General features: G+C 41.9%; 1 protein-coding gene across 6 annotated transcripts in view; it reads left to right on the top strand.

Annotated features, from left to right (window-relative positions):
• The window catches only part of PDE8B (phosphodiesterase 8B), a 343581-nt gene that overhangs the window by 38390 nt on the left and 280129 nt on the right, over positions 1–25062 (top strand). For 3 of the 6 annotated variants that reach the window (XM_044003526.1, XM_044003537.1, XM_044003523.1), the window contains exon 1: positions 7183–8034. The exons of 2 other annotated variants lie outside the window; for them this stretch is intronic. In XM_044003526.1, the coding sequence (XP_043859461.1) occupies positions 7684–8034 (351 nt within the window). In that variant the 5' untranslated portion in view covers positions 7183–7683. Of the gene's footprint in view, positions 1–7182; positions 8035–25062 lie in introns of those variants that run through there. One more of the 6 variants, XM_044003545.1, reaches the window with a different exon arrangement.

The following is a 25062-nucleotide window of genomic DNA, read 5'->3' as shown; positions in this document are numbered from 1 at the left end:
AAGTATTTACGACTACTTACTTATGCCAGGCATTGTGCTAAGTTCTGGGGTGTATAAAGAAAGACAATAGAGAGTCCCTGCTCTCACGGACCTTATACTCTAATGAGAGAGACAATATGCAAAGAACCATAAACAAACAAGAAAGAGGAGAGGGGCAGCTAGGTGGCATAGTGGATAGAGCACTGGCCCTGGATTCAGGAGGACCTGAGTTCAAATCTAGCCTTGGACACTTAACAATTACTAGCTGTGTGACCCTGGGCAAGTCACTTAACCCCAATAGCCTCACCAAAAAAAAGAGGAGAAATTGGTGGTGATCACCATAGGGAGGGCACTAGCATTAAGGGGGGGGTTGGGAAAGACTTTTTAGATGGAATTTTAGTTGGGAATTGGAGAAAGCCAGAGAAGCCAATAAGAGATGGAGATGAGGAGGGAGAGAATTCCAATTATAGTGGACAGACAGTGAAAATGTCTGGTTGAGAGAGTAAATGTCTTCTGCAAAGAACCACAAAGAGCCCAGTGTCATCGTTGGGGTGGGGTGAGGTGTAAAAAAAGAGGAGAAAGGGTTTTGAAGGGCTTCAAAAGCCAAACAAAGGGTTTTATATTTGATCCTAGAGGCAATAGGAAGCCACAGCAATTTGTTGAGTAGTGAGGGTGACGGGGACATGGTTAGATTTATACCTTAGGAAGATTATGTTGATAGCTGAGTGGGGCATGGCTATTGCAACAGTTCAAGGATGAGGTGATGAGGGTCCACATCAGGGCAGCAGCAGGGTGAGAGGAGAAAAGAGGGTGTATACAAGAGATGTTACAAAGGGAGAAACCATAGGACTTGGCAACAGATGGACTATGGATAGAGGAGAGTGAGAAGTGAAGGATGACACCTAGGTTGCAAGCCTGAGTGACTGGGAGATTGCTGGTGTCCTCTGCAATAAGAAAGCTGGGAAGAAGGGAGGGCTTTGGGGGAAAGATAATGATCTCAGTTTTGAGCATGTTGAGTTTAAAATGTGGATAGGATGTCCAGTATCATCCTGTAGTAACAAGGGCCCACTGAACACTCCTTAGACTGTTGTATGCTTCCTATATCTTCCTTCTTTCCTGTCCACTTCCCATCCCTTGCCATTGTTTTTCTTGCCTTGAAAGCCTAAAAATGAATTTCATTCCTAAGTTTGAGAGCTGCCTTCTAGATGCAAAGCAAATTTGTTGAGCCATAGCTGAAAGGAAGACAGTAGAGAACTAATGCTAATACTAATTTAGGGTTTTGGTTAATGGAGATTTACTGAGCTTGGCCATATGTTAGAACTTGAATTTATCTGTAATGTGGTTGTGTAGGATAGTGAATAGTGTTTTGAACTTAGAGTTAGGCCTTTACTGGATTCTCATTGCCTCTGGGGTGAAATACAAACTACACATTTTGACATTAAAGAGGGAAAGGGAGTAAGCAGGCAGATAGATAGATAGATAGATAGATAGATAGATAGATAGATAGATAGATAGATAGATAGATAGATAGATAGATAGACGGATGGATGGATGCATGGATGGATGGATAGATAGATAGATAGATAGATAGATAGATAGATAGATAGATAGATAGATAGATAGATAGATAGATAGATAGAAAGCCAGTCAGCCGGCCAGACAGACAGACAGATAGATATAGATATGCGTGTGGGTTAGGTGGTTGGGCATGGACACTATATTAAGCACTTTGCAAATATCTCATTTGATTCTTGTCAGAACCCTGTGAGGTAGGTGCTCTTACCCCCATTTTACAGATGAGGAAATTGTGGCCAACAGGTTAAACGACTTACCTAGGGGCACACAGCTAGCAAGTGTCTGAGGCCATATTTGAACTCAGGTCTTCCTGACTCCAGGCTCAGTGCTCTACCTGCTCCTATTGTGCTATCTAAATGCCTCAAGCTAGTCAGCTGCCCATTAAAACCCTTCATAATCCGACTACAATTTTTTAGTTTTATTATATATTATTCCCTTTCATGAACCCTACATGCAAGACAAACTGGTCTACTTATTATTCCCTAAACTCAGCATTTCATCTCCTACTTTTCTAGGTAGATTGTCTCTCACACTTCTTTTTTAATTAAAAAAAAATGTTTTTGGTAGAGCAATGAGGGTTAAGTTACTTGCCCAAGGTCACACAGCTAGCAAGTGTCAGGTGTCTAAGACCAGATTTGAACTCAGGTCCTCCTGGATCCCAAGCCAGTGCTTTATCCACTGCACCACCTAACTGACCCCCCCCTCATACTTTTTTTTTTGTAGGGTCACACAGCTAGTTAAGTGTCAAGTGTTTGAGGCTGTGTTTGTAACATTACTATTTTCTTTCTTTTTTGGGGGGCGAGGCAATTGGGGTTAAGTGACTTGCCCAGGGTCACACAGCCAGTAAGTATTAAGTGTCTGAGACCAGGTTTGAACTCAGGTCCTACTGACTCCAGGGCCAGTACTGTATCCACTGCATCACCTAGTTGCCCCCCTCTCATACTTCTAATGCTCCTTTTCACTCCCACTTCTTAGAATCCTTGGTTCCTTTCAAGATTTAACTCAGGTTTGCCTCCCTTGATCCACCTAGTTGTTAAAACTCTCTCCCTCCCTCTCCCCACCCTCTCCATAATCAAGTATATAATTTTTTAAAATAAAAAACAACATGTATCCTCCAGTAGAATGTGAGCTCCTGATGCCAGAGACTCCTTTGTTCTGTCTTTATAAACATTTGCTGAATTTGAATTGAATAGGCCCTTACAGTCATTCTGTAACTATGAGTAAATCTGGTCTTTAAGGTAATAACACTATTGGCTCCATCTGCTTTTTAATGGATATTGTGAGGAAAGTACTTTGTAAAATTAAACCACTGACAGGGGCATGCTGAGAGGGCAGGTAAGGGCTCAGAATGTATCTCCAAGGACACAGTTGTCACTGACCTTGTGTTGTAGAGTCATCACTGCCTAACCCTGTGGTGTATTCTACTCTTAAGACCTCAGGCAGTTTTCAGCACAGCCTAATGCATAAAACTTTCCTGACACAGGGGAATACAGAGGCAGACACTCAGGGAAAGGCACTCAGAAATACTTTACCCCTCCCCCCAAGCTGTGCTGCTCTGAGATGATGTAGTGGCCCCATCCCCCATTCCTCTTGTTCACTTGTCCAATAAAGCCACGGTTATAGGGCCATTTTAAGATCACTTGGCCCAAGGCCTGGGTTCTGTCTGCTTTCATAAGCTGTCTATGTGTAGCCTCATAGTAGGAGAGAGGCTGATGCCCTGCTTAGGGCTCTTATCAGCAGTGCCTTCCTTCTTGATCCCAAAGAATAATTTTAGCCTGCTTGCCTATTTGTGTTAACAGTTTATGATTACCCTGGGTTGCATAGGAGTAGGTATGAGAACTGGACCAGAAGCCATTGGAGCCCACAGGAATCTATATGTCAAAACTAGGCAAAGAAATAAGTGTCATCTTAAAGTCGAGGGGCCTCCAGTTTCTTATCTACAAACAATGGTTCTATATCTGTTCCTGTTTCTAGATCTGTGTTTGCAACCAGGCTTGGATACTCACTCCCACCGATAAAACTGTGGGCATACTTTTTCCTTACAGGAGGAACTACTGACCTGGGAACAGTTACAGGAGCAAAGCTGAGAAATGAGGTGAAACCATTGGCTAGATTAGTACTGAACACAGACATTGATGTTGAACACTCTCTTGCAATTGAGTATGATGGCCAAAGGGATAGTCTTGGAGACAGAATATGTTGGTTCAAATCTTGCCTTAGACACTAGTTGTGTGACCTTGTACATAATGTCATTTAATTTCTCAGCATATCACAGGGAAGGGAGGAAAAACAGGATAGTATGATGGAGTATAGAGGTGTCAAACACAGGGCCCACAGCTTTCCTGAGTGTACCCCGAGGCGGATTAAAATGTAATTGGGTAATATTTAGCAAAATGTTGTTAACACAATAAAACATAGATAATGTTAATATGTGGTTTTCTGAGTCACTATGTAGCCCATAGGGATTCATATGTCCAGTTTAGTGATTCATTTCTATGAGTTTGACACCAACTGTGTGGTAGGTCTTAGATAGGTCCTGGGGGTCAGGAAGACTCAGGCTCTGCCTCTACCACATACTGACTACTTGTGTGACCCTGAGCAAGTCACTTCTCTTTGCATCAAGAATTTCATAGAAGTCCTGACAACCCCTGCCCCCCGAAGAAAAAAGAAAGAAAGAGAGAAGGAAAGAAAAAAGCAATGTTGGGGAAGATAATATTATTAACTCTCAGCATTGTTGTAAGAAAAAAATGCTTTGCAAGTCTTGAAATGCTATACAAGTGTAAATTATTATTCCTTGTCAAAGCACAACATAGAAGCCGGGTAACTAAAGAAGTCATTGGTCAGTTTCAAATGTTAACAATTTAATACGCCAAATTTGCCTCATTCTCCAAGGCCTCCTTGAAGGGATTCTACATTCTCATTTTCCCAAACAAAAGGAGTTGGATCCCTATTTGTTCACAGACCCAAGGTTTAGCTGTACAAGTCTGGTCTATAAATTCTGTTTCTATTAGATTGGAAGCTCTTTGAGAGCAAGGAATGTCTTTTACCTCCTTTTGTATTGCCAGAACTTGACATAGTACCTGACACACAGTAATCGTTTAATAAATAATATTGATTGATTATTGGTGCCATAAAAGGAGTACCAATCAGGGACATGGAAAACCTGGATTCACTAATTAATTACACCAATTGCCACAGGCAAGTTGATTAACCTCTTTGGGGCTCCTGTTTCCTTATACACTAGGAACATAATACTTTCACTATTCCCTACTCCATGAGGAAAGTAGAGGATAAATGTAACATACTGACTTTTCAAGAGGAGAGTCAGTACTAGCTATGAGTACAAAGTGAGTTATGTCTTTCTTCTTCCCTGGGTGTTATTGGTCACTTATGCCATTCTTAGAGAGAATAGTTCTCAAGAGTAGGTAGATGGTGCATGTATGTGAGAGTTAACACCATTCTAATACTTTGTGTCACAATTTCCAGGCTGCAATGATGAGTTCCATAAGGAATAATGACTGAAATGGGTATAGATATAGAACTATTAATAAGCCTAAGAAATAATTAACTCCTGCTATTATATCTGGGATTGGAATAGAGACAAGGATGCCTGTAATTTGAACTATAACATTGTTTACTTTGTTCCTTGATGATTGTTAGGAAGTCTGGCCTCTGAAGGGAAGGAATATTATAATATAATATAATTATAATATTATAATTTTTCAGCCTCACCCATTTAACATGGCAGCTCCTATAGTGGTGGAAAAAGGGATATTGTATGGAAATAAGGCACTTTAGTAGATAAGTGTATAAGGGATTTACCTATACACTGGGAAATATAGTGTAGACTTATATTATATATTATGGTTAGAAAGACATAACAATTTAGCTTGGGATGGGGGAGGGAGGGACTGAAAACCTCCGTATAAATTTAAAAGAGGAAAAGATGGGAGAGGTCTGGCCGTGCCCTGTAGTGGCAAGAATGCTGACTATGGCGTTCGAAGACCTAGATTAAAATCCTAGTTCTGCTACTTGCTACCTATAACTTTGAATACATAACCTTGCCTCTCTGAAACGGTTTCCCCATTTCATTTTTTTTTTTTTAGTGAGGCAATTGGGGTTAAGTGACTTGCCCAAGGTCACACAGCTAGTAAGTGTCAAGTGTCTGAGGCCGGATTTGAACTCAGGTCCTCCTGACTCCAGGGCCGGTGCTCTATCCATTGAGCCACCTAGCCGCCCCCACCCCATTTCATTTTTATAAATGACCTGGTTGGTTTAGATCCTTTTTAGCTCTTGATTCCTTGATCCTCTCTAGAGCCAAGTTCTGGCTACCACTTTATGATTTGAATTCTAAATAGTCTCCTTCAGGGATGGTGTGAGGTGGGATAATTAAGACTGCATCCTTGATAATATCAAAGGATGTCCTTCAGGGTTTGGGGAGAATATGAAGGAACAGGACAGTGTAATGCAGTGGGAAAAGCATTGAATTTCGAGTAAGTGGTTTGAAGTGACCTTAGGCAAGTCACAATCTTTCTGGGGCCATTTCCTCATCTGTAAAAGGAGGGATTATACTAGATGACCCCTGAGGTCCTTTTTACCTCTGTCTACACTGTGCCCACTGATATACAACATGAGCCAGAAGGGAGAATCCTGGAATTCTAGTGAGAATTCTGAGGGATGGACTTTCTAAGTGGGGGGTGGTCTCAGTGCTCCCATCTAAGTCGTGAGAAACGAGAACAGATTTCACTAAGGAAGGGTGTCTTTACATTAACCAAGTCATGAAGCAGATGGGTAGTTCTCCCTTTGAGGCCGCATTGAAGAAGAAATAACTGGTTTGGATTGTACTGGTGTGCATCTGTAGATGTGGAGAGGCCGGTTATTTCAGGGGATGTGGACCCAGTTTTTAGCTTCCCTGCCCCCTCCTTCTGGGATGACCACGGTTTTTTAGAGGCCCCAGGGGAGGAGTTAGGGTGAGGATGGATTAGGGTTGGGTTAGAGCGCTGGACAGGCAATGTCTCTTGGTTATTGGTATCTCCTGATTTTATCCCCCTCCCCCAACCCGAGAGAAAGAAGGCCGTAGCTTCCTGGCACCCACAGGGCCGGCGCTTGGGGAAGGGAGGGAGGTGGCAAAATTGGTGCCAGCTGATGAGCGCAGCTGAGTCTGGCTCTGGGGCCGGGTGATCCGCGGACTTCTCTCCCGGCGGATGCGCGAGGGGTAGCGGTGGGAGGAGGGGAGTAAGCTAGGGGGCATTGGCGGGGAAGTTTGGGACCGCTTTGTTTTGTTTTGCTAAGCCCGAGGTGGCCCCCAAAGCAGGTGGCCCTGCGCTTTCTAAGAGACTTCCTAAAGGAAAGAGACTGGGAGCTCGGGGGTCTCAGGGAGGCCGAGGAGGTCCAGGCAGACTGCAGAGGGGCTGGCGGGGCGGGGCGGGTTGTGCCAGGGGACTGGGGCGCCCGGCAGGTGCTCGGGGCGGAGATGAAGTAGGAGAGAGGAGCGGAGAAGGGAGGGGTACTGCGGGGGAGCCGCGGCATCTGACAGGGGTGGGGGGGAAAGAGGCAGAGACAGGCGTCTTGCCTGAACACTAGTGCGTGTGTGGCGGGGGCGAGGGCGCGCGGGGGGTGGGGGGTGTCTCTATGCGTGCGTATCCGTGTCCCCACACGCCTGAGGCTGGCTCCGGAAAGATGGTCAGGGCACCTCTTCGCCCTGGAGGGAAAGTTGGGATGACCGGGAACGACTGCGGAAGGCTCGGGGGAGAGCCGCAGTGAGACAGGATTGACAGACAGACGGACTGGCAGCCAGGCAGGACAGGGGGTGGCTCCGCGGGGAAGAGGGGGGCCGCTGCCACCCGCTGGTGGCTAGCCATAAACTGACTGCGCGGGGCGCAGCCGAGGCGGCGGCAGAGGCGGCAGCATCCTAGGTGGCGGCGCCCGCTCCATCCCTCCCTGCTGCAGGTGGTGGCCAGGGTTCCTTCCTCCCCGCGCCCCGGGATCTGCTCTGCCTTCGTCAGAGACCGAAGACGAGAGGTGGGGTTGAGAGGGCGGAGCGGGGCGCGGTGGTGGTGCCCGGTGGCCCCCCAGCCGCGGCTGGCCAGAGGAGGAGGAGGAGGAGGAGGAGAGGCGGGAGGGAGAGGGATGGGCTGCGCTCCCAGCATCCACGTTTCGCAGAGCGGCGTGATCTACTGCCGAGACTCGGACGAGTCCAATTCCCCCCACCAGACCACTACCCTGTCGCAGGGCACGGCGACCACCTTACACGGCCTCTTCATCAAGACCGACGCCGCCGACGCCATCCCCTCGGTGCTAGCCTACCAGAGCCGCCAGGCCGGGGCCCCGGGCGCTCGCCGGGAGCGGAGGGAGCTGGGGAGCGGCAGCAGCAGCAGCGCAGGCACCGCATCCTCTGCCCCGACCACCTGCAGGTTGCGCACCCATTACTGCTGCAGTAGCGCCGAGGCCGAGACCCAGACCAGCTACACCAGCGTCAAGGTAAATGTCCACGTCCGCGGGAGTCGTGGGGGAGGGAGGGACCTCTGGGTGACTGTCAGGGCTCTCTCCGCCTCCCCGATCCTAACCGTGCAAGAGGGGTTCCTAGAGTTGAAAAGGGGTCGTGCAGAGTGGAAGGGTCAGGCTACTTGGTTTGAGGGTGAGTAGAAGTTAAGGAGGCTTGCATAAGGGAGGCGAAACCAGCTGGCTCTTCACTTTTCATCAAGGGGATGGAGTTGGGGGTGGTGGTGGAGTAAGAATAAGGTGAGAGGGTCCCAAAGAGTTTGGACAGAAAAAAAAAAGACTGAGATCGGTGGGTGTTCTCCTTAAGCTCATTCATGATGTGGGTGTGTATATTGGTAGGGATGGCTGGAGGAGGGAGCCCTGGGAGAAGGAGATGAGCAGGCTCCGCCTTCATTGAGGGAAAGGGGCAGAAGACTATGGCTCTGTTTATTCAGAAGAAAAGGACAAGGGATTGGTGTCATTGAGAGGAATTCAGCGCAATCTGAGTGAATGAGGGACAAGCAGCCCCAATTGGTTGAAGCTTCTACCGTGGTTTTTCTATGCCTTGTAAATGAATAAGATGGAGGTAGTATAGCAGAATGTGGTCTGTGTCCCATATTGATGAGCTTATCTCTTGGGGAAGAGCACACACAGTGCTGCAGCCTCAATTTCAGGGAGAGAGAGTGTGGATTTGTGAATGGATGTAGCTGTTTGTATACGTGGTCTGGGGAGAAATGTGGGAAGGAGTGGGGGTAGTATCAGAGTGGGAACTTGAATGATTTTATTCGATGTCTTACTTTAGCCACCTTCTATTTATTGCTTGGATCCTGGAAATTAGATGTCAAGGACCTGGCCACAGAGGGCCTCTTCCCCACGATTGGACCACATGGAGGTGATATGGTTTGCAGCCAGTAGCCCGTGTCTGGGTACTGCTTTACAGAGAAGGCAACAATTAAGATGCTGAGTACTTGAGGATTCAAGGGAGGGTTTTTCTTTTCCTAAGAAGTGGAAAATGTTGAAGGTTGTAGCCTAAAGCCACTGCTTGCTGCTGCTTCTGCTAACATTGTTACTTATTATGATAAGAGGAGAGTGATTTATTATTTTTTTAACACTGCTTTACTGTATTCTTTCAAAGAACTTGAGAACATATGAAGGTCAGCTTGAATTGTGTAGATTTGGGCATTGCAGGATTTTGTTTTCCCTCAATAAACAGAATGATGATGGCAGATCACAATAGGTAAAAGGAAGAATAATTTTCTTATCTCTAAGGAACCCTTCATGTTAATGACAATTATTGCATTTTTAGTCAGAAGTACATGACCAGGAACCTGCTCCAGTATATCTTAAGACTTCTGGCAAAGGCACAATTGTATATTCAGTAGTCAGGAAAATTGTCCAACAATTGGCCTAGTGTGGGGACTTAGAGCTTGTTCACTTCAATGGCCTAAGTCATCAGCTCTTCCCTAGAGGGGGTGGGGAAAAGGCCAAATGCAGCAGCTTTTATTGTAGAAGCTTGGAAATTTCAGAAAAAAAATCTACTGTGCTTTCGTAGAAACAACATTTCATATTGCAATATGAAATCTGTTATTGATTTGTAGTTGTGATGAATGTTTAGAAAATTTTTCATGTTAGATTTTGTCATTGAAAGTTACAGTAGAATACCCAGAAAAAAGGTATTTGGGTATAAGGTGACGTAATTAAACTTTCTAGTACCTACTTGTTGCAGGGTCATGTGACCAAATGTTATACTTTTATATATCACAGAGGTAATGCAAAAGTTTACTGGTGTCAAGGGTTTAAGGTAAAAACCATTCATACAATAATCTGGTTACTGGGAAGATACTCTAAAAGCAGTCAAAAAGAAAAAAATAATTACCCATTCATATGGATAAATGGATGGATGGACAGGCAGACAGACAGACAGACAGATAGATAGATAATTTACAGCATTATATGTAATTGTCCCAAATTGGAAATAAGCTAATTTTCCAAGAATTAGGTATGTTGTTGAGTAAATTGTGATATAGCAATATAATAGAGCAGCCCAGTAATGCAATTAAGATAGATACTTGTTTCATAATTGTATATATGATCTCATTAGTATGGGTACTTCCTTTATTGTTTCATACAGAAACCTATCTATGCCACTCAAATTGATAAATACAAGGAATGCACAGAAATTTGGAAAGACATAAAATAATATAAAGAAGCATATATATATGTATATATATATATATACACCAACTACAATTGTATCAAAGGACATATAAGTCAAATATAGGGATGACTGAAGATAGAAAATGGAAGAATAGCTGGTAGATTGTTCTAAGTAACTTGAAGTTACAACATTATCTAACCAAACTGTGTAAGTATACTAGTGCCCTTGGAACTTTTAATTTACTATATTTCCATATGTGCCTTTTTTTTGGGGGGGGGCAATGAGGGTTAAGTGACTTGCCCAGAGTCACACAGCTAGTAAGTGTCATGTGTCTGAGTTCAGATTTGAACTCAGGTCCTTCTGAATCCAGGGCCTGTGCTTTAACCACTGTGTCACCTAGCTGCCCCTATATGTGCCTTTCTTAAGCATTTTATAATTCACAATATATATCATTTGGGGTGAAGTGATACAAATTTTTTAAACATTATCTTTAAGTGTCATAGGATCATAGACTTAGAGCTGGAAGGGACCCTAGAGGTAGGTTTATTTAATCCAGCCCTCTCATTTTACCAATGAAGAAACTGAGGCCCAGAGATGTTAAGCATTTGTTCCAGGGTCACGCTGCTAATTACTAGAGTTAGGATTTGAACATAGGACATTTGATTCCAAAACCAGCATGTTTTCCACTACACTAAAGCTCTTTCCAATTTTAAAATTGTCAAAGTGCACAGGTGCATAGGTGAAGCCTTTATGATATAGTGCAATTACTGTGCTGATGAGGTGGCATCATTTTTCTGTCTTTCTACATTAATTATAAACCATCCTCGTATTATCCAGTAGGTCTCTCTTATTCCCCAGTGTTCAAAAGTATGTGCTCAATCCCTTTCTTCTTTTCATGCAGGATCATCTCATTAAAGCTTTTAGAATCATGAGACATTCTTATGTCAAAAAGTGAGGCAAAGCAAACCACTTCTGAATACCTCATTTGCTAAAAAAAAAAAAATAGATTTTAGACATTAACAATTCATGTGCAGTACAGTGATATCACTGGGGTTTCCACTTCTGGTATGAAATACTTTTTTCCACTTCAATATTGCTGTAATGCTACATTTTCCCAGCAATTTGATTTTTTTTCTTAAAAAAATATTACTCAGACAGGAGAATCCCACAGAATGCTCACTCCTGGGAATGTGCCAGTACTCCAATTTAGTAATTTCTGTTCAGAAATTCCCGAAGGAAGGGTGTAGCTCACCCCGTCAAGAAACTGTGATTCCTTTGAGTTTTATTATTTTCTTTCTTTAGCTATTGATGAAACCCTGTAGTATAGGCATACTAAAAAAACAACAACAACAACAACACAACACTACATCAGCTCATGATTATCTGTCTAAATAAGGATTTTTTTTGGGGGGGGGCAGGGCAGTGAGGGTTAAGTGACTTGCCCAGGGTCACACAGTAAGTGTCAAGTGTCTGAGATAGAATTTGAACTCAGGTCCTCCTTAATCCAGGACTGGTGCTTTATGCACTGTGCCATCTAGCTCCCCCCTGTCTAAATAAGGAATAATCACAGTGGTCTGTATCCAGACTCATACTCAGCAAATGGTTTCCCTCAGCCACATAGAATATTTGAGGGCTTCCTGCCTTCACATGTACTCAGAGAACACAAATTATATTTAATAAGAAAACAAAATTAGCATGTTAAATACCTACAAAAGAAAGAATATAATGTATTTTGAATATAAACTACTTGTGGACAATTTATTGATTAATTCAGCAAGTCCTTATTAAATACCTAGTATGTGGACTCTGCTAGGCACTCAGGGTGATATAAAGATGAATGACATCATCCTTACTCTCTTGGAGTTCCCAACCTAGTAGGAGTAGTAAGAAATGCATACAAATTGAGAGGTGGTGCTAGGAAGGCAGAAATTGTTAATAGCTCATTCAGCCTCTAGGGTTGTCTACTGATCAGAATTCAGGGCTAGGCAGGACCTCTGGACTGGTGTTCTCTGCTGTTTCATGATGACTGGGATGTAATGTTGGTTATTCTCAAAGGAGGGAGGAAAAAGGGAGAAGGAAGGAGGAGGAAGAGAGAGGGACAGGGGGAGGGAGAGAGAGAGAGAGAGAGAGAGAGAGAGAGAGAGAGAGAGAGAGAGAGAGAGAGAGAGAGAGAAGAAGAAGAAGAAGAAGAAGAAGAAGAAGAAGAAGAAGAAGAAGAAGAAGAAGAAGAAGAAGAAGAAGAAGAAGAAGAAGAAGAAGAAGAAGAAGAAGGAGGAGGAGGAGGAGGAGGAGGAGGAGGAGGGGGAGGAGGAGAAGAAGGAGAAGGAAGAGGAGAGGAGAGGAGAGGAGAGGAGAGGAAAGGAACACATGTGTGAGCTAGGTAAGACCTCTTCCTGGGACATTTAGATCAGCTGTTTGGGGTCTGGTATTCCTGGATGCTGTTCCATGTAGCCTTGTGTTTCTTTCTCCCTGGGGGTGATTTGTGCCCTGGGTCACGTTGCTGTGTTGTCTGAATTCTTGGGCACAGAGAACACTGAATGGCCTGGCTGTGATGGCTTTGAGCCACAAGGTTTGTGACAGCTGCAACACCTTCTGAGTCATCCCTTACTTTTGTTGGGGGAGGGGATGGTGAGGGTGGAGGGAGGCTGTGCCAGAGGTCACAGGACCCTGACAGATGTACCTTGGTCTTGACCATTAGCTTTTCGGGGGCGGGGTTACACCATCCTAAGAGGCACATCTACATTGTTTCCTACACTGTCCTGTATTGGGGGTATTCTATTTGTCATTGTCCTCTGTTCGACTGCCACTTTCAAGCATGCCTTCCCTTGACTGCTGCTCTTTCTGCTGCCTCAGAAAACAGATCTTGGAAGCGCCTGATGTTATTTGCCTTATTGTGTTTGAGGAGTGCTTCCCCATCTGTTGTGCTTGCTGTGCCCCGAAATTCCATTCCTCCTCTTTGAAAGTGCTCTCTCTTCCCTGCTCCCACCCAAATCACCTCATCGTGTTTTGAAGCTCCTTATTGCCTCAGCTCCTCTGAGTTGATCTCTGACAGACAGAATCCTGGATCAGAAGATCTAAAATCCCAGAGGCCACCTGGTCTTACCTGAACCTGTACAAGAACAGTTTCCACAACCTACTCAAGTTGGCATCCCAACCTTTGGGGCAGCAGGTTGGTGCTAGTTGGTGCAGTGGATAGAGGGCTGGCTGGGTCTGGAGTCAGGAAGACCTGAGTTCACATACAGCCTCAGACAGTTAATAGCTGTGTGACCCTGGCCAAGTCACTTAACCTCTCTGTGCTTCAGTTTCCTAATCTGTAAAATGGGGATCATAAAAGCACCTACCTCTCAGGGTTGTTGTGAGCATCACATGGGATAATATTTATGAAACACTTAGCATAGTACCTGGCACATAGTAGATACTACATAAATGTGTTGATATTGTTATTAATCAGATTAATGGAGCATTATTTTCTTCAGCAGCCCAATCCACTTTTGGAGAACTCTAAGCTTGAGGAAGTTTTTCCTAATTCTGCCTTTATACAGTTTTCACTCCATGACCACCTTTAAATACTCGGAGACTGTTATCATGTCTTCTCTTACTCAGTCTTCTCTTCTCCAGATTAAACATCCTTTCTTTAATTGCTCTTCCTGCAGAATGATTATGATAAACCCTTCGCCATTCCCTGGATGTTCTCTGTCATAGCAGTGCCCTTCCTCAGTGTGACATACAGAACTGAGCATGGTATTGTAGATGTGATCTGACCAGGGCACAGTACAATGACACTGTCACCTTGCTGTCATGGACACTCTACCTCTCTTCATGCAGCCAAGATCATATCATTATCACCGTTAGATAGACAGTAGTCCCAAGGAATCTAAGGAATATGCCTCAAGTCTCTCTATAAGTAACAGAACAGGAACAAGAATCCAGGTCTGCTGATTTCCAATTCAGCACTCTTCCTGCTGTATCACACTCTCTCCCCTTCCTTCGCTACTCTGTCATCACTGGCTGTCATGAGTTGCCATGACCCTGTGGAGTGGTATATGAAGGGTACCCTAGCAGAACTGAATTTTAGGCAACAGATGCTTTTCATCCCTTGAACTCTGTGGCAGGCAGTTGGTGCTCTGATGCTTTGAAACCCAGATGCTATCTAGTCCAGTCTCCTGCCTTATACATGAGTTACCATGACAACATCTCTGAGATATGGATCATTCAGCATCAACTCGAACTCTTCCAGAGATAGGGAGCTCACTACTTTACAAGGTAACTCATTCCATTTTTCAACTATTAGAGACTTCTTATTTTCATCAGTCTAAACCTTTGTCCTGATAACTCCACTTATGCAAATCACATTTATACTCTTGACCAGGCTGTCTTATGTGTTGTTCTTTCTAAAAATCTGGTAGGCAGCCTTCTCATGATAAGTCTTTGCAGATTTAGCTTTTCTAGTCCTCAGTTGCTAGATGTATGGTCCATCTTCAATGTTATTCTCAGCTTGGCAGGACCTGCTAGAACTTGTGCTTTGATGCAATAATCTTTGAGAACCACAGCCTCCTGTGAGGCTTCCAAGTTGTACTCTAGTGGAACAATTTGTCCGTGTCCTATTTAAAATGTGTAGTCCAAAACTGAACACAGCTCTCCAGATGAGATGAAGCCAGTTCAGTGTACAATGGGATTCCCACCTCCTTTGTTCTGAGCACTACACTTGTACAAAGTATGATAACATGTTAGCTCCTTTGTAGCCATGCCACCATCCATTACTGGCTAATATTGATCTTAAAGTCAGTTAACACCACCCCCAAGTCATTTTTCAGAACAACTTCTTTTAAGCCAGTTTTCCTCATTTTACAATAGGTGAATAGTTAATGTTTCTGAACCCAAGTACAAGGCTTCATATTTTAAATTAAACATTAATTCAAAATTAAATTTAATCAATCCATTGAAATATATTCACAGTATTAAATAAGCATTGAAAAACTAGAGTGCTATCTGTCGAATTTCATTTTATTGACTTTGTCCAGTTTTTAAAAGCAGTCAATACACATTCCTACTGTGTACAGCCTTATAAGATCTTGATTCTTTCATCCAACCTGTGCAATGGTCTGCCATCAAATGGATGACTATTTATTGAGTGACTACTTTGTACCAAAGCTTGGTGGAAGTTTGAAAGTTGAATTGCCTCCCTGCTCAGAACTTTACAAGGGAGAAAGTATTTAGATAGAAAGTGAGAGTAGTAAGTTATTTGGGAGAGGAACACCTATAGGGAGGGAAGAAGAAAGATAAAGAAGAGGACCAAGAAGAGACTGCTAAAAGCATTGATTAGAAACCTAAGAGAAGAAACAGGAAAATGGAATGGAATGGAATGGAAAACCAGGGGAGGAAAGTTTCAAGGATGTAGTGGTTAGCACTGTTGAATGCTCTGGGGAAGTCATGGAGAAAAGGCATTGTTTTGAGTAATTATGTCATTGGTGACCTTCAGGAGAATAGTTTCAGTCGAACTGTGGTGATGATGGGGAGAGAACTTGTATTTTTTTGATGATAAATTTCTCTTCCATTTATAGAAAATGAATTTACCAGCCATGGCTTTATCACTTGGGATCATGTTTAGGAAACCAGAACTTTCAGGGATCCCATGCTGCTTGTTTGTGTCACGGCCTGTCTTTTTAAGATGACCATTCTCCCAGTGATGCTTTATGGCTGTGAGTCATGGAATACCATCAGTTCAGAAGAATTTCATTTGCAGGTGAGTCAAAGGACAGTGGAGAGATGCACAGTGAATGGAAGCAGATTGTAGCATATTATCCATGTTATGACTTGCACGCAGGAAGTGGCATCAAAGACAGTGCATAGGACCAGAAAGGAAGGTGGGGCAGTTATATTGTGAAAGGAAGGCATAACAGATGGAAATCGAGAGTGCTGCAGTAGTATCCTTGGAATATTAAAAGAATCTCAGGAAGATCGTCAACATGTTGAATCGGTCCTCTAGGGAGGATTTATGGAAAAGATGGACAAGAAACACACAGGATAAAAATCTGTGCCAGTATAGGGTACATTCATCTATCTGATTTAACTTGACAGTATCTGTTTAAAGGCATTGCCGTTAACATATTGCTCAGTGATTAAATTGAGTTAACACTGAAGGTTAGTTTGAAGAACTGCTAAATATATTATAATTTGTAGTTCCTTTTCAAAACAACACTGTGAGGTAGGTCAATCAATATCTGTCTTGTATTCAGCATTTCTTTTTTTTCTTATTTAAGTTTTATTGATGTGTTTTTTTCATTACAGCCATTTATAGATTACTCCTACTCTGTGAGGTCTCTTGTAACAAAGTAAAACAACTGAGTAATAATGTAGTGACTTCATCTGAAAGTGCATGTAATGTTTCACATCTGTAGCACACCTCACCCCCATCTATGTTTTAAAAAGTGAACAATCTATTTCTTCTCCCTTCTACCTACCCTGAACTAGGGAAAAAAGAAAAAATCATTTCTTGAAACATAGTCAAGCAAAACAAATTCCCCAGTGTTTGTATGCAAAAATATGTTTCATTCTATACCCTAAATCAATCTCCTTTCTATAATGGATAGCATGTTTCATCATTAGTCTTTTGGAATCATGAATTGGTGTTGTATTGGTCAATGTTCTTACAGCTTCCAAAGGTGTTTGTTTTTTATGGTGTTGTTATTTTATAACTTGTTCTCTTGGTTTCTGCTTATTTCATTCTTCATCAGTTCATAAAAGTCTTTTAAAATTGTTCAATTTATGTTGTAGAAGAAATATTTGTGATGTCATTAGTGTGGGCATTCTTTCCCTCTATGCAGATAGTACCTTAAGTTTCTATGGTCCCAAAGACATTCTCTTCTTTGGCACTGAGCCCCTCTAGATCCAATTAGCCTTGTCTTTGGATAGCACTTACTAAATGCTTCTGGATTGGTGTGACCTTCCTGAGCTTGTGCTTTGTTATCATAGCCTGTGAGAATCCAAAGATGATGTACCTGGCAAGGTGAAGGTGGTAGAAAAGGACTTCATTGGTGAGGGTTTGTGTCACTTGCCATTTTTTATACAGGATGAAATTGAGTTAAATGACTTAGGCAAAGGGAATGAAAAGAGCAAGATTTTTTTGAGAGTCCTGTAATCTGTAGTCTGTTGACTGGTGCAGGACAGGAGTTTGCCTCAAAATAGTTACCTTGAAAAATTACTTTTAGAGAGAAAGTGTTAGCAAGATTTTGCTTGTGAGGGATTAAAGGGTTCTCCATATTTTCGCAGCATAGGTGTATAACTAGGATCTGAGGATTAACCACCCACCATAGCATCTGGTTTCCCTCAATGTCAGAGTCTGCCTAGACTGTCTTTTATTTTGGCTCTACACTATCTGGTTCAACTATTTTAATCTATTTACCATCTCCCTAATGTAATCTCATTTTAACTCACTTGAATGCTTGAGTGCAATGGCCAGAGGCCATTGACCCCTGGTACTGACTTGCCCTTAAGATGGAAAAGTGGCTGAGAGAATTTGTTTTCAGATATGGAGCCTTCCCTGGCCTTTTCTTGTCTTCATGGCATTTCTCCTTCAAGTTCAGCTGTACCAGCACCTATATGTAGGCAGCATGGGCCAGAGGCATATATATGAAGGCATAGACATCGTGAGTCTGCTTCCCAAAGGAAGCCCATAAACCACTACCACGGGAGAATGTACCTCCAAGTCCTAGTTAATGGGTCTAAACTGCCTAGCTATGCCTGTCTGACTTCTTAATTTTACTTTAGCCCACAAACCCATGAAAATAATGACTGGTTTGGGAAAAATATTCTAGCAGCCTTCCCTCTGTCTTCTTTCTTTGAACATTTCACCCAACCTCAAGACCAGTTGGAAGTCCCAGTGAAATTGGATTACACCTGAACTCAGCTATTCTCTGTAGCTTCACCATGGGGACTGACTCTTCAGAGGATTCTCCAGCATTTGCCATTTGTTCCTTGCTTTTATCTCTTTCATTTCTGCCACTCTACATTTCCATCTTTGCCACTACCTAGACCTTGAGTTGGCTTCAGCCTAGAAAGAAGCTTATAAAAGTCTTTCAGATTGAGGCAGTTGTCTCAAGTTTTAAGATTTCTTTGTTCTGTCTGCTTTGTGTGCATTCTGATGATTTGCCTGGTTTCTCACCCACTGCCTTACCTTAACTTCTAGAAACTGTCGTTTCTCTGGTGTCTAAGAACTTGTCTGGTTTCTGACCCATTAGTTATTTTTCCTAAACCTCTGGTACTTGACTCTTGGCTGTTTATAAGTATTTCCCAAATCGAAGTTACTCCTCTGCATGTCCCCTATGTTATGTTTCCCTAATCATGTCAATATTGTCCTTTCTCTCTGCAATCTGCCAATACCCATACATTAAGTATACCCTGAAAAAGAACAATGTTTATATGCTGCACTCAGGTTTTATATGTTAGAGTGGGAGGGGATGGCCTATGACTATTTTTATAGCTGATGCTAAGGTATGTGGGATAATTTAAAAGTTTGCATCAGTCCATCTTTAAGCTGATTACTGCCACTAGTTCCTTTTTGTCATACTCCCCTCTCTGTTGTTTCTGGGGATTCCTGGTAAGAAGAGTTGGGGAAGGAAGGGGATCTTACTCTCTACCTCATTTTTCACAGGAACTCTACTACTAGCATTGCACCTTTCCCTCACCCCAATGATCTAAGGTCTTTGGGGGAAGAGTTAAAAAACAAAAATAGCAAAACCTTGTCCATGCAAAATTTGGGAACCTCTGACCTATTTGTTAAGTTTCTTTTCATTTAAACTTCTCTGCAATTTAAAACTTTCTTCTTGGGGAGCAGCTAGGTGGTGCAGTGGATAAAGCACCAGCCCTGGATTCAGGAGGACCTGAGTTCAAATCCAGCCTCAGACACTTGATACTTGCTAGCTGTGTGATCCAGGGCAAGTCACTTAACCCTCATTGTCCCACAAAAAAAAAAAACCGAAAAACAAAAATAGACAGAAAAACCCCTTTCTTCTTCCCCAGTCTTATAGGAAAATATTACTTATTGGGGTTTTTCATTTTTAAAATTCCGTATTTATATTAGCATTCACCATTGGTAGCATTTATTTTATTTTATTCTACAAATATAGGTAGCTTTATCATCAACACAGAAAAAGTGGCTAAACCAGAAGTCAGACTCAGGTTTTCTGATATGGAATCTAGCATTCTTCTTACTGTACCATGGCAGACATGAGATTTAAAGCTGGGCTTTCTGATTCCTACTCTGAAACTGCTTCCACTCTACAAGGCCATCTCTGTTCTACCTCAGAGACATTTTAAAAAATATTCTGAAATTTTGCCTTTAGAAATAAAGTGGTTTTGTATATGCCTGGTGGTGGTGGTAGGACAACATTTTCCTAAAATGGGACTTGACAAGATGGTTGGGGAAGCAGAATGGGGGAGTAGATGGTCAACAATGGACTTAGGGTCAGGAAAACTTGGGTTCAAATTCTACCATAGACACTTACTAGCTGTATGATCCTGTACAAGTCACTTGTCTCTGTGGACCTAAGTTTCCTCATCCGTAAAATGAGGTAGTTGAACTTCATGACCTTTAAGATCTATTCCATTTCTATATCTATGATCCAGTGGGGATATTTTATCTACCTATTTATTCATTTATTTTGCTATCTAGTTCTTTAGAGCAACAGCATCTCTACACCAACTAGCAGGCTATTTTTCACACTTGGCCAAAATGGACTAAGATATATAAGGTAAATGGTCTCTTAGAGAGGTTCTAAGTTTTTAAGCAAGGAGAGCCCAAGAATATAGGGGGCCCCTAAGTTTAGCTGGTAACAGAGACATCCCAGATGAAAAGCAAAGAGACATACTGAGTGTCACCTCGCCTTCCACCGATAGCTTCCTACCTCAGCCATTTGTACTTCAGCCATTACCCGTCATAATATTCTGAACTGAGTGAGGAACTCAGAAAATACCGGCTGTTTTGTATATATTATGTCATCTTTCTTCTACAAATAAGGAAATCTAGATGGCTTGGTAACATTCACATTTCTGATTTGGATATTTAAGAAATGCCAGGATTTTAAATTTGCAAATCTAGCCCAAAATTCCAAGTAAATTTATTTGGCTAATAAACTCAGTGTTATTATCTTATGGATCACTGGTTTTTGTGATATTAGCCTGGCCTTAAAGTTCTGTCTTTCTCTTAGTATATTCAGAATATGTGGTCTTAAAACCATTTCAAACTCTGTTATTCTTTTGTGCTGTTGTGTTGTTGGTCTTATCAATTATAGTGTTATTAGAAAAAATGTTACACTTTAAAGATAAGAGCATATTTTCTCATAGTGAAAAATCTAGTCATACATTCCACAGGAATTTGGCTGTTTGTATGAGTCATAAGCCTGAGAAGACATGGACTTGTGGGAGTTTTAGACAGCTAAAATCAAGAAGGTTTCTTAATCCATCATATAGAGTAAAATATAAAAATGTGTAATCATGTCTAAAGTAAAGAACTTTAAAGAATGATAAAGTACCCCCTCCTCTCCACCCTTCCCCTCCCCTCCCCTCCTTTTCCCTTCTGTCCTCTCCCCTCCCCTTCTGTCCTCTCCTGTCCTCTCAAGATTGGGTCTTCATACCTGGAAGTAAAATAGCAACTCATGAGCCCATTTCCAATAATGATGAGTAGAGAAGCTTTAATCTGCTCTATTTGTCCAATCTATGTTGGTTTACCCTTCTTTATGAGGCCCAGTGACCTTTCCCCCCCAGGGGCTCATCATATTGGTGCTAGATTTAGTGTGGACACCTAATTAGCTTTAACTCTACTGCAACTCAGAAATCCTAAACTCAGGGAATCCACTAGCCTCAGCCTATTCAATAGCAGGGTAGGTGTTTGCTACAACACATGCCTTTTCCCCCTATATTTTATATTTTTATTCTTATAGTTTAGAAACTGATTAAAAATTCTAAGTTAAACCACCCATATCAACTAAATTGTTGAAGATAATGAAAAATTATAAAATTCAAGGCTTGTAGGGCTGTGAAGAAATAGGCACATTATTGGTAGATCCATATATCTGCTTTGTATAATGTCAATCAACTAGAACTACAAAACTGTTTACACCACTTAATACATTGATCCCAATACTAGGACTATAGTGTATTTAGGCTGTTGATAGCCCATTTTTACAGAAAAATTCATGTCAGAATTTTTCATAATAGCAGCAAACTGGAAATAGTGCATTTATTTAATGATCAGGGAATAATTAAACATGTTGTGGTATATAAATGCAGTTGGACAGCTAGTGGTTAGAGCACTGTGTCTGGAGTTAGGAAGACCTGAGTTCAAATCTGGTCTCAGGCAATTATTTACTATGTGATCCTGGGCAAGTCACTTAACCTCTGTTTGCTTCAGTTTTGTCAACTGTAAAAAGGGGATAATAATAGCATCTCCCTCTCAAGGTTGTTTGTAAAAGTCAAATGAGGTTATATTTATAAATACAACAATGCCTGACCCATGGTAGATGCTTAATAAATGCTTGTTCTCTTCCCTCCCTTCCCTAAAAGACTGATGTACCCATATGTACAAAAATATTTATAGCAGCTCTTTTTGTCATGGCAAAGAATTGGAAATCAAAGGAATGCCCATCAATTGGGCAATGGCTGAACAAGTTGTGGTATATGAATGTAATGAAATACTATTGTGCTGTAAGAAATGATGAGCAGGCAGATTTCAGAAACACCTGGAAAGACTTAAGTGGACTGATGCTGAGTGAAGTGAGCAGAACCAGGAGAACATTGTACACAGCAACAGCAACATTGTGTGATGATCAACTGTGATAGACTTGGCTCTTCTCAGAAATACAATGATCCAAGACAATTCCAAAGAACTCATGATGGAAAATGTTCTCCACATCCAGAAAAAAGAACTGTGAATTCTGAATGCATAATGTTTCTACTTTTGTTTTTGTTTTTTGTTTTTTGAGGTTTTTCCCTTTTTTCTGATTCTTCTTTCACAACATTACTAATGCAGAAATATGTTTAATGTGATTGTACATTTAGAACCTATATCAGATTGCTTTCTGTCTTGGGGAGGGAGAAAAATTTGGAACGAAAAATCTTATGAAAACAAATGTTTACATGTTACTGGAAAATAATAAAATACCTTTGTGAATTAAAATAAATAAATAAGATTGATATGTACCAGCAATATGAAATATGAAGAATAGAAAGAAATATATGAAGTCTTACAGAGGAAAGAAATCATAACTAAAAGAGCAAAATGCAGTTTATGATAATTAAGGGGTAACAAAATCTGTAAGAACAAACAGGAAAAAAGTATAGGAGAATTTTTTTTAAAAAAGATGATCTTTTTACTACTTTGTTCAAGTTAATATGTTATATGCATTTGAAGGAAGGACTTGTTTTCCTAAAATGTGAAATGGTTCAGAGGAGAATTTGAGACATAAAGAACTGGGGAATCAGAGGTGGTGGTGCATACCTGTAATTCCTGCCACCGAGGAGGCTGAGGCTACTGGTTCATTTGAGCTTGGAGATTCTGAGCTGCAATGTGTGTCCATATTAAAGTAAGCATTAATATGGTGAGCACCTGGGAGCTGGCAGGCCATCAGGTTGTCCAGGTTGGAAATGAAGCAGGTTAATGTTCTCCTCTTGTTCGGAGAATACTGACTGTGATTAGCTACTAACTCCTGCACTTCCAGGATGAGTTGGATGGAGGGAGGCCCAGCCTTAAAATAAAAATAAAGGAACAACAGAAAGAGCAAGAGGAATAATATACTCTCAAAGTACGGCAGAATGGGAACATTTTCTCCTGCTCGTATTCCCCTTGCATGTCTTGGACCCGGGAAATGCCTCCCTGTCCAGCATTTGTTCTACCTCCCCCAGATCCTTTCTAATAGTCTGCTGCTGTCTTTGAAGTCTGTGTGAGGCTGACGCACTCAGTTTACTCCCAATGTTCCCCTCAAAACAGCTCTTCTGGAGCTCAGAGATGTGTAATGGGCCAAGAGGTGAGAGTATTTTAGACATTTCCCCGATGGCCTTTTTGTGTTTAAAGACCTTCTGTACATCAAAGGGGAGAACTGGATTCAATACAGTTTATTTTTGAATCCTGAAAATTTACTTTGAATTAGTGAGGCATTTATATATGGGTAGGCCCCAATATATAAGAAAATTCAATTTCATGAATTCATTGATTGAGTAAAAGTTCATCAGTAGGCAGTGGAGATGGACATTGAGTGAAGCACAGAATTGAACAGGAGGAATCATATCTGGGAAACCATAGAGTAAAATGACCTCAAGCTGTTTCCTGCTTCAATATAGTCCATCTTTTTAAAAGTCCTCTTTTTTTTTTTTTGGTGAGGCAATTGGGGTTAAGTGACTTGCCCAGGGTCACACAGCTAGTGTCAAGTGTCTGAGGTCAGATTTGAACTCAGGTCTTCCTGAATCCAGGGCCAGTGCTCTATCCACTGTGCCACCTAGCTGCCCCTTAGTCCATCTTTTTTTTTTTTTTTTTTAACAGCAGTACCTTCCTGGTGATGCTATGTGGCTGTGAGTCACACCTATAGCCCGACAACAAATGGAATTCAGATGACCCAAAGGGCAATGGAAAATGTCAACAGAGATGCAGGTTGGGTGCAGGATATTTCCAGTGAGGATATGCTAGTTAGAAGTAGGATAAGAGACATCACCAGGCATGTGTATAGATGGATAGCTTAGGTTCTGCACCGGTATCCAGGAAATAGTGAAAAAAGCCAAGGAAGATCCCAAATGGTCTAGGTAGTTCTTCTATGGAGAAATATGGACAAGATGACAAAGGAGGAATGGACTGGGGCCTTTAGAGGTGGCAGAAGCTCCTGTACTAATGCGATCAAAACCCCATGGAAGTGTTGAGGTTCATTTATAAGTTGACAGAATATAAGGAAGTGCCAGATGAGGAAATTCCCCTGTTAATGAAGGTTTCCACCTTCTCTGTAACTTAGAGTTTAGAGTTGCTTAGAGCAATGAGAAGTTAAATACCTTGTCCAGGATCACACAGCTTGTATGTATTACAGGCATGACTTGAACCCAGGCCTCTTTGGCCCTGAGGCCAGCAAGCTCTCCGGCTCTGCTGTCTTGGCTTCTGCTCTTTTTAAGTTGGTGCTTTTGATTTAGGACATGGTTTGTCTTAGAAACCATGTTCTTCATGGCGGCTAGGTTCCCAGGCTAACTGACAAAAGCCTATTTAAACCCACCATGGAGCTAAAAAAATTGCATGGAAAATACCGAAAAGCAGTTGTGATATTGTTAATTGCACAAAATGGAAAGTTGACAAAATTGAGTAAGGATCAATTTTATTATTTATCTAGAGTGTTGGTGGGTGAGGAATGGAAAGTTTAATGAGAGGATGATGATGACAATAGTTAGCATTTAGATAATGTTTTCAGTTCTGCAGAGCATTTTATAAGCATTACCACGTGTTATTGTTATGACAACCCTGTGAGGGAGGTGCTATTATTATTATTTTTTTTATTATTTTTAGTGAGGCAATTGGGGTTAAGTGACTTGCCCAGGGTCACACAGCTAGTAAGTGTTAAGTGTCTGAGGCCAGATTTGAACTCAGGTACTCCTGACTCCAGGGCTGGTGCTCTATCCTCTGCGCCACCTAGCCGCCCCAGGAGGTGCTATTATTATCTCCATTTCTGCAGATGAAGAAGCTGAGGCTGACACAGGTTATGTGACTTGCCCAGAGTCACAGGGCTTGTAAAAGTCTTAGAGTGGATTTGAACTCAGATTTTCCTAAGTCCAGATCTAGCATACCTAGATACCTGGATAAGATATTCGAGGAAAACCATTGTGGAAACTCAGAAGGGGAACTCTAA

Source organism: Dromiciops gliroides, chromosome 1 (genome assembly GCF_019393635.1).
Source record: "Dromiciops gliroides isolate mDroGli1 chromosome 1, mDroGli1.pri, whole genome shotgun sequence".
Taxonomy (NCBI): Eukaryota; Metazoa; Chordata; class Mammalia; order Microbiotheria; family Microbiotheriidae; genus Dromiciops; species Dromiciops gliroides.
Note: the sequence above shows the minus strand (reverse complement) of the source record. Positions and strands in the feature narration are given on the sequence as shown.